This window comes from Thalassophryne amazonica, chromosome 1 (assembly GCF_902500255.1).
Source record: "Thalassophryne amazonica chromosome 1, fThaAma1.1, whole genome shotgun sequence".
Classification (NCBI taxonomy): Eukaryota; Metazoa; Chordata; class Actinopteri; order Batrachoidiformes; family Batrachoididae; genus Thalassophryne; species Thalassophryne amazonica.
In genome coordinates, this window is record NC_047103.1 from 136,638,403 (window position 1) to 136,649,323 (window position 10,921).

The window sequence follows — 10,921 nt, forward strand, 5'->3', positions numbered from 1 at the left end:
AAAACTATTTTTCTATTGTGCCTAAAACCCTCGTGAATATATTCTCTGGGTTTATAGACATTGTTTTTGTGTTTGCTTTATGTAAACATGCGAGAATCACAGGCTGTCTCTCCATTATTTTCAGTGGGAGCTGCTGTGAGCTATGCTCGCTTCCTGATCATGTCGTTCTGGGAGAAAGTGAAGTTTGCTCTTTAATGTCTTGATTATTGTTCTTTACAACACTGTTTGTCCTCTTTGTTCCAGACTAATACACTCAACAAAAATATAAACACAACACTTTTGGTTTTGCTCCCATTTTGTATGAGATGAACTCAAAGATCTAAAACTTTTTCCACATACACAATATCACCATTTCCCTCAAATATTGTTCGCAAACCAGTCTAAATCTGTGATAGTGAGCACTTCTCCTTTGCTGAGATAATCCATCCCACCTCACAGGTGTGCCATATCAAGATGCTGATTATGTTATATGGCTGGGGGGGCCTGGCTGCCGGTTTGTTTCTGTTTTTTGGTTTTCCTCCCAGGTGGCTTGCGTTTGGGACTGAGTGGCTGTGTTGCTGAGGCTGTCAGGACCTCACCCTGATCACCTGCGACTCGTCAGGACTCACAGCTGTGGTGCATCTGGATGGATTGGAACATGTTGGCATTTAAGACTGGAGTGCACAGTGTGTATTTGCCAGAGACTCGACCTTGTGACCAGACGGGTGAGATCGTCGTCTTGGGAGCCATCTCATCAGCAGCGGATGCTGAGAACGTCCAGGTTTGATGCACAGTCTGTGAAAGAGGAGGGGGTGAGGTCTCACGCTCGTCAGCACACTTCCTGAGGTACGTTAGATTTTGTGACTAACAGTTATACAGTCAGTAAATGTGGTGTCCCTCACACCTTATTGTATTGAGCTGTATGTTAGTCATGTATCAGCTTCCACTGCGGTGGAGTTTTGTGAACTGGATGTTCCATGCCTGCAGGTTGGGAAGCTGATCAGTAATCAAGCCAGGAAGTGTTTGCTGTTTGTACACCTTTAAGTGTTCTGTGTGTAGAGTGTGGACTCACATAATGGTTCCTTCTTTCACAGACTCGGTTGTTGCGGCCACCTGGGGGGGTGTCGGCGGGGTCCTTGAGTCCGAAACAGCTTCTGGCTCCGGACCGTTAGCGCTGCTGGGAGCGCACCACGCCAGACCGCACTTTTCTGTTATTATATTATCACTGTTATGTATTAAATTCAGTTAGCCTTTGAACCGTGCTCTGCTTATTTCATACTGGGTCCTTCAAACGCTGGTCGGTTCTCCGAGCTGCGTCCGACACATAACAGATTAGACACCATGATTAGTGCACAGGTGTGCCTTAGACTGCCCACAATAAAAGGCCACTCTGAAAGGTGCAGTTTTATCACACAGCACAATGTCACAGATGTCGCAAGATTTGAGGGAGCGTGCAATTGGCATGCTGACAGCAGGAATGTCAACCAGAGCTTTTGCTCGTGTATTGAATGTTCATTTCTCTACCATAAGCCATCTCCAAAGGCGTTTCAGAGAATTTGGCAGTACATCCAACCAGCCTCACAACCGCAGACCACGTGTAACCACACCAGCCCAGGACCTCCACATCCAGCATGTTCACCTCCAAGATCGTCTCAGACCAGCCACTCGGACAGCTGCTGAAACAATCGGTTTGCATAACCAAAGAATTTCTGCACAAACTGTCAGAAACTGTCTCAGGGAAGCTCATCTGCATGCTCGTCGTCCTCATTGGGGTCTCGACCTGACTCCAGTTCGTCGTCGTAACCGACTTGAGTGGGCAAATGCTCACATTCGTTGGCGTTTGGCACGTTGGAGAGGTGTTCTCTTCACGGATGAATCCCGGTTCACACTGTTCAGGGCAGATGGCAGACAGCGTGTGTGGCGTCGTGTGGGTGAGCAGTTTTCTGATGTCAATGTTGTGGATCGAGTGGCCCATGGTGGCGGTGGGGTTATGGTATGGGCAGGCGTCTGTTATGGACGAAGAACACAGGTGCATTTTATTGATGGCATTTGAATGCACAGAGATACCGTGACGAGATCCTGAGGCCCATTGTTGTGCCATACATCCAAGAACATCACCTCATGTTGCAGCAGGATAATGCACGGCCCCATGTTGCAAGGATCTGTACACAATTCTTGGAAGCTGAAAATGTCCCAGTTCTTGCATGGCCGGCATACTCACCGGACATGTCACCCATTGAGCAAGTTTGGGATGCTCTGGACCGGCGTATACGACAGCGTGTACTAGTTCCTGCCAATATCCAGCAACTTCGCACAGCCATTGAAGAGGAGTGGACCAACATTCCACAGGCCACAATTGACAACCTGATCAACTCTATGCGAAGGAGATGTGTTGCACTGCATGAGGCAAATGGTGGTCACACCAGATACTGACTGGTATCCCCCCCCAATAAAACAAAACTGTACCTTTCAGAGTGGCCTTTTATTGTGGGCAGTCTAAGGCACACCTGTGCACTAATCATGGTGTCTAATCGGCATCTTGATATGGCACACCTGTGAGGTGGGATGGATTATCTCAGCAAAGGAGAAGTGCTCACTATCACAGATTTAGACTGGTTTGTGAACGATATTTGAGGGAAATGGTGATATTGTGTATGTGGAAAAGTTTTAGATCTTTGAGTTCATCTCATACAAAATGGGAGCAAAACCAAAAGTGTTGCGTTTATATTTTTGTTGAGTGTATATATAATATGTCTGAAATTCAGTTTGCGTTTATTAAATTCCACGCAGATTAAACGTAGCAGACACGGATTATTTGTTATAACTGTTTTAGCAAGTTTTCAGGGTATCATGCAGCAGTCTCTTATTAACGTGATGAAAAGCATAAAAAATACATTTTTGTAGTATAATATTCATTTACAATTGTCATCATGTGGATTCTCTATGTTGTTTTGACTGCAGCGACTCTCTGGCATGCAAGGGATTATGGGATACGTGAAAACCCAGAATAGGTGGTTTCATTTCAGCTGTGAATAAATTACTGCTACTCCTGCAATAAAAAGGTCAAGAGCATGTGTTTGACAAAACACAAAAGGCTTTCGTAGTCTCTGATTGTATCATGTGTTTTCTAAATAACTGTCCTTTCTTTAGGTTATTCAGTGACATTCAATCCATAAACATATCAACCACCATTTAGAATAGTACTGGAACAATCGTACTGCTGCTACACAGTATAAACTAAGTTTCTATTCTGAAGCTGTGATACAGTCATTCTTTCTCAGTTATTTTCCTCTGTGTTGGTGTGAACCACACAGTTAAGTTGTTCCTGTTGTGCCCACAGGAGCCGAGCGGTTCAGTGATAACATTAGGGACATGAGTGGCGACAGACCCATGACTGTCTTCAAACTGTGCTGGAAATACTTCACCCCGGCTGTGTGCACTGTGAGTGACCCCACCGAACTGCTGCTGCACTGTTTACTGTCTGTTTGCTGTAAAATAGCACACTGTAGACATTGGCATTATTTAGGATCTTTACACATGTTCCTCCTACTGCACATCAGCCAGTTTGTGAGAGAGATGTTCTTGTGAAACCTCCTGTTTCTCCATATCTGAAGTCCTGTTTTTTGTCATGTAGCAGCTGTTTGTAAGTCTGTGTCCAAATCAAAAAAACTGCACTAAAACTACAAAGGTTATGATAATGTCCAGAATTTGGATTATGTCTCTGCCACACATTTGTAGTACTGTGCAAAATTTCAGTGTCATTGGGCCTCATGTAAAACTGCGGAAACATGACGAAAACTACATGTACATACAAAATTAGAAGCATGCATATGAATTCTTTTATAAAGGTGTATCTATATATGTTTCTCCTTTACAGAGTTTCAGAGTTGTGGAAGTATATGTACTGCATTTTTCAGAGCATTAGTTGCACCAGCATGTAAGTCAGACTGGAGGCACCTTTTTTGTCATATCAGTTTATTTTATTTAGTCCTTTGATTCCTGAGAATGTCCTATATAAACAGTAGGGTGCCAGTCAAAAATAAAGATTCTTTTTTTTTTTTTTTTTTGTATTGTCCCACCCCCAGATTTATTTCATAATGTGAAAAGAAAAAAAGCTGACAAAATTTGGATGTATTATAATAATATTTACTGGTTGCTCAACAGCATCAAATTTTCATAATTTTTTGAAAAAAATTGGTATTGATAAATAACAGTTGTTTTAACAAACATAAGAATATTGTACAAATACTTAAAATGAAGACTAGCAGCTGGTAGCAGTTACTTCAGAACTTAAGTGCTTTTTGTACAAAAACAGATTAACACAACAAAATGACTGAAAATGTCACAATGCACTGTCCAGAGAATGAATTTACTGCAGCTTTTAGCAATAACTTCATTTGTCCTCTTGTAGCTGTCCAGCTCATGCAGGAGCTGCAGATCTTTTTGTGGATCAGATGACACACACATGCATGTGAACCAAGCCTTGAGGTAGAACTTTATCACAAATGTGTTCAAATGCCCAAGAAATGAGAGTTCACATGCAGTCAGTCGGAACTGGGAAAAAAAGATGTACATCTTCAGACTGCATAGGAGATTTTCCATCATCCAGCTTAATGTGTACATCACCATTGCAGTGAGATCCCAGCAAGATCAGTGACAAGTGCAGGAGATCATGGTAATCATCTCTGGGGTGAACTCTTGTTAGTTGTTGCCGCATGAAGTGTGTGATGTCACCCTGAGCTGGATTGATAGCTGACATTATAAACTCTACAGCTCGTCCACTTCCATAGCGAGACTGGTCAAATGAGCCCCAATTATACTATGTGATATAGGAAACACTTCAGTTCACTGAGCTACCAGTAAATATCCATATATCTAAATGAAACTTGTTAATATGCTTCATAAAAGGGGAAAAATTAGGGGATGGGACCTGGAAAAAGTTGAACAAAAATTTTTGACCATAATATTGAGTGGCACCATAATAAACAGTTATTATAGTTCATTCCGTAATTCTTTTTTATACCTGGTTATTCCAATTTAGAATCATGGGAAGCTGGAGCCTGTCCAACAGCCATTGGCTGCAAGTCTGTCACAAGGCCAAAACTCCTTCAGACGTGGACTCAGATCGACAGTCAATTAAAAGTCACCAGTTCACCTAACCCACATGTCTTTGGAAGTGGGAGGAAGCCGGAGCACCTGGAGGGATCCCACATAAAAAGAGGACATCATGCAAGCTCCACACAGAAAAAAAATCCATGTTGGAAGTGAATCTGGGACCTTCTCCCCATGAGGCACTAAATGACTGTGTTGAAATTATTACATTTATTACATCCACCAAGGATTTGATAAAATCATCTATGTTTATTTATTTATTTATCTGTCTGTTAGCAGGATTATGTCAAAACTACTGCTTGGAGTTTGATGACAGTTTCACCACAGATAGATATTTGGCCATGGAAGAGTCCAGTGAGTTTTGGAGATGATCCGGATCCAATTCCAGATTTGAGATCAAGATTTCACTTTTTATAGGCTTATGATTATGTGAAAACAACATCACGGATTCTCACCAAATTTGCATCACAGACAGATATTAGGACATGGAAGACTCAACTGAATTTTGGAGGTGATCCAGATGCAGATTGGTGGATGTCAGACATTTCAGGTTGCTCTTATTATTAATAAAAAAAAATGGGTGATTTTATTTTATTTTTTCAGCATATCAGTTGCACTAGAGTATGTCACAGGACCTCCCACCCTAGTAAAAAAAAAAAAATTACATTTTATACTCCTGAAAATACGGTACATGGTCAAGCCTATTGATGTCCATGCTTCACTTGGCTTCTAAACCCACTTGGCCTTTTCCAGCCTCTGGGGTCTTCATCACTCACCCACCTACATATATGGTGGATCATACCCAGAGGAATGTATCACATAGCCAGAATGTTGGAGCTGACACTCCATCACAGTGAAAGTCTCATTTGACACAATAATTTCCCACATTAATTTGTTCTTGATATACTTCTTTTTGTCTCCTTTAGGCTACCTTTGTGTTTTATTTAGTACGTTGGGCTCCACTGAAACTGGGGAAAGGTCTGGTGACTCCAGTTTGGGCCACAACCCTGGGTTGGCTCCTTACAATCTCCTCCGTCTCCCTGCTTCCCATCTGGGCCATCTACGCCCTGGCCACCACCCCGGGAACTCTGATCCAGGTTCTGTCAGCACAACATTTAGCTTCCTTTAAACAAAGTGATGATGAAATTATCTGTATTAATTCATCTTCGGAAATATATTATCAAATATTAAGACAAGGCATGTCTAAATGGCAAACTTTGAGTGCCAGTAACACACATGGTAAAATACAAAGTAAATTAACATAGAAAATAGATCACACTCTGTTCCAGTTTCTCATTGATTTCACAGGCATTTCAGGTGTTGCCCTTCTTCAGCTTGCAAACAAAATCACTACAGTTATGCACAGGCGTGGTAAATAGTGTCAGCAAGAGAACGTGCACAGGATCAGGATGCACTGCAGTCCCTCAGAGCTGTGTCAGTATCATCAAAACGAGGTGTATATAACAAGGATAGCACCGCCACCATGAAATGCAAACATTTATGCCGATAAACATAAACACAAATTCAAACAACATACATATCAACATCGTCATTCATACTTTTTGATGTCGATGTGTCCAGACAATGAACGCAAAAATGTTTTCTCTGTGGTGAGAGTTTATCATCTTTCTTTAATTCTGCCGGGACTTTGCACTGCCCCAATACCTATAAAACATAGTTCAACAGTTTGATGATTCTGTCCATTAAAGTGTTGAGCTGCTGAAGATTTCTCACATATTCTGATTTTGAGTTGCTTCTTTGATTTATATATAAACATTTAAACTGGCATTACAGTACATACACAGTATACATGGTTTTGGGACCACGCTTGGTTCCTGTATGGCAGGTGCCCAGGGATACAATAGATCAAAAGCAACCATCTATCTGCTGCAACCAGGTAAAACTTGGATGTGTCCTTGACCTTCTCGAGCAGCTGGGGTCCTCAACATGGAGGCTCGCATGTGCTGAGTTATGCACAGAGAAACAGGCGGCGTGGCCAAAATACTATAACTGACATACAGTAGTGTTCAGAATAATGGTAGTGCCATGTGACTAAAAAGATTAATCCAGGTTTTGAGTATATTTCTTATTGTTACATGGGAAACAAGGTACCAGTAGATTCTCACAAATCCAACAAGACCAAGCATTCATGATATGCAAACTCTTAAGGCTATGAAATTGGGCTATTACTAAAAAAAAAAAAAAAAAACTAGAAAAGGGGGTTTTCACAATAATAGTAGTGTGGCATTCAGTCAGTGAGTTCGTCAATTTTCAGGTGTGAATCAGGTGTCCCCTATTTAAGGATGAAGCCAGCACCTGTTGAACATGCTTTTCTCATTGAAAGCCTGAGGAAAATGGGACGTTCAAGACATTGTTCAGAAGAACAGCGTAGTTTGATTAAAAAGTTGATTGGAGAGGGGAAAACTTATACGCAGGTGCAAAAAATTATAGGCTGTTCATCTACAATGATCTCCAATGCTTTAAAATGGACAAAAAAAACAGAGAGTCGTGGAAGAAAACGGAAAACAACCGTCAAAATGGATAGAAGAATAACCAGAATGGCAAAGGCTCACCCATTGATCATCTCCAGGATGATCAAAGACAGTCTGGAGTTACCTGTAAGTGCTGTGACAGTTAGAAGACACCTGTGTGAAGCTAATTTATTTGCAAGAATCCCCTGCAAAGTCCCTCTGTTAAACAAAAGACGTGCAGAAGAGGTTACAGTTTGCCAAAGAACACATCAACTGGCCTAAAGAGAAATGGAGGAATATTTTGTGGACTGATGAGAAAATTGTTCTTTTTGGGTCCAAGGTCCGCAGACAGTTTGTGAGATGACCCCCAAACTCTGAATTCAAGCCACAGTGAAGACAGTGAAGCATGGTGGTGCAAGCATCATGATATGGTCATGTTTCTTCTACTATGGTGTTGGGCCTATATATCACATACCAGGTATCATGGATCAGTTTGTTTATGTCAAAATACTTGAAGAGGTCATGTTGCCTTATGCTGAAGAGGACATGCCCTTGAAATGGGTGTTTCAACAAGACAATGACCCCAAGCACACTAGTAAACGAGCAAACTCTTGGTTCCAAACCAACAAAAGTAATGCCTCGCAGATGTGAAGAAATCATGAAACACTGTGGTTATACAACTAAATACTAGTTTAGTGATTCACAGGATTGCTAAAAAAGCAGTTTGAACATAATAGTTTTGAGTTTGTAGCATCAGCAGCAGATGCTACTATTATTGTGAACACCCCCTTTTCTACTTTTTTTTTTACTAATAGCCCAATTTCATAGCCTTAAGAGTGTGCATATCATGAATGCTTGGTCTTGTTGGATTTGTGAGAATCTACTGAATCTACTGGTACCTTGTTTTCCAGGTAACAATAAGAAATATACTCAAAACCTGGATTAATCTTTTTAGTCACATGGCACTACTATTATTCTGAACACTACTGTACTCTCACAGTGTAAGTTTTACTCCTCATCTGAGTCTCCCTAAGTAACCACCCATTTGACACATAGTCACTCCAGTGGTACCCAAGGATCCCCCAAAGGCACCTGGTACCAAAGATATCCAGTTGTCACTGGTTAGCATCCAATGTCTCACAATCACACAGTACAACAGGAAGCACCAGGACCTAAAAAAAAATTGGATTCATTCTTCTGCAAACATATTGGGATCACTAAATCTCTCTGTTTAGTGTCCTCATGACTTCAGAAGCTCTTCCCAGAAATGCCTCAATCTCAAAGAATAAGGACCCAGAGACATGAATGGCAATGCTGAGATACCTGAATGTCTTTACAAGTTCACCATTTTCACCAGGAAGTCATTTAAAGCCTGGATCTTCATCCTGATCCAGGACAATCGTAAACCCAGACACTAGGATTCCTCACTTAACTTCTCCAGTACTGCAATCAGGGCATCTGCAAAATCATATCATCCACAAGTCAAGGTCCTTTACTCACCAAAAAGCCACTTAATCCAGTGGTTTCCACAACCCAACCCAACAACTAGTCCAAGCAAGCATTGAATAGTGTGAGAGCCACACCTCTCTGTACAGCACTCGCAGTACCTGTGTGCAGGCTGCCTATGATTTCCTGCAAGTTGTTGGAGATCCTGCAAATTGTGGTGTGTGCAATAAAAATGTTTACCTGTTCAGATGTAACAAATGGCATAATCTTTTATAACTACTCATAAATCTTTGAAAATAGTTAAAAACATTACCCAGTTTGAAAAAGAACTTGATGTATGCCAATGTTTGTGAATTTCTGGGATACATTTTGACTTTTGGTTTTGAGTGGAGATGACTCTGCAGTAGGCAGCTGAGGATGTTTTCAAAGGCTTTCGAGTATTTTGGGGACGGGGAGGTGCATGTGAGTGTGCATGTCAAAAGCTATGGCTGTTGTTAACACTCATTTACAAACTTGATCTTGATTGACTGCAATATTTACTTTAAATGTTCTCTTGCTAATACTATTTAACACATCTGTGAATAATTGTAATGGCGTTGTTTGCATGCTGAAAAGGAGAAATCAAAAAGGAGTATTGATTGAGGATGGGGCAACCAAAGTTATTTGTTTCAGTGAGCGAGCCTATTATGAAAGTAAATAAATTGTGGTTATAACTGGAAGACCTTTTGGAGGACAGCCTATCAGAATAAGCTGTCATGTCAAAAAACATTTCATAAAACTAATCACTTCAGTTCTATTTTCACAGTCCACCTCAGGATAATCTTTTCACTAAGTTGATAAATATTTTTGCTAACATACTGTGACAAGCCATTTAGAGTACTGTTCAGTCTTGTTATGTTGTTGTTGTTATTTTTTTCATTTGGGTGAAATAACGTCATCTGAAAACGAAACCAGACGTAAGAATTTTGAAAACGAGCAGAATAAATCTGATCATGAAATCAAAGCCCATAAAATGCTTTATAAAGAAAAACAGAAATTATTGTGTGAAAAGTATTCTTAGAATTTTAATAATGTTGAAAAACACGTTGACTAACTGCGACCTTTTGACATTACAGCGCTTCCATCATCTGTGTACTCCGGCTGTAAACTCATCACGGGCCCACTGTCATTTCCCAAGCAACAACTCGGACATCCTTGACACGCCTGCACTGCCCATGACGGAGAAACTAAAGCAGCAATGCTCATCGGGATCATGTGACCTAATTATGGTCACTGACCAGGCAATGATCGAGTCTGCTCAGCGTGTGGGGCAATGGGGTGGAGCAAATTTAGCGTTATAGCTGCTGGGTACTACTTTAGGTGGTGGATCCTTCAAGCTCCAAATTTTTGGACAAAGTCAGATTAATTTATATTGTACCTTTCAAAGAGCATTTTCCTGATACAAATGAAATGCTGCTGTAAACGTTTAAAGTTTGCTAAACATGAAATGCCAAATATATTTTAGCTGCAGGATTTAGATAGATTTTACAATATGTGACCTTTTAAAAGATGCATATGCTTGGAGAAACACTGCACAAGGACCATTTGAACATGTGATCATTCATCATACGCGCAGCAGGTGGATAGCTTAAACCTCAGCGACGTAAACAGGAAGTGCCAAAGAATAAACACTCCCATGACCACCAGCCCTACACACATTAAATAAATGTGTACCCCTTAAAGCTGAGTTGCCATTGTATTAAACGGTACTTTCTACTCAAATTCCTTTCATGTTTTCACATTTTGTTTACTTCACATTTAAAACTGAATATTTAAAAATGACTGGACCCACTTACATTTTCTAACCATTTGCGAGTTTGCATGGCCAGGTCATATTTTCACAAATGAATTTTAAAACTTATTTGGCAAAATCA

The 10,921-nt window shown here is 40.7% G+C and overlaps 1 protein-coding gene across 1 annotated transcript in view; it reads left to right on the top strand.

Annotated features, from left to right (window-relative positions):
• The window catches only part of LOC117514721 (sodium- and chloride-dependent GABA transporter 2-like), a 177,021-nt gene extending 166,304 nt beyond the window's left edge, over positions 1-10,717 (top strand). Inside the window, exons 13-15 of the mRNA XM_034175287.1 lie at positions 3,320-3,420; positions 6,018-6,188; positions 10,124-10,717. Of these exons, the coding sequence (XP_034031178.1) occupies positions 3,320-3,420; positions 6,018-6,188; positions 10,124-10,348 (497 nt within the window). The 3' untranslated portion in view covers positions 10,349-10,717. The remainder of the gene's footprint in view (positions 1-3,319; positions 3,421-6,017; positions 6,189-10,123) is intronic.
• Positions 10,718-10,921: the final 204 nt, after the last annotated feature.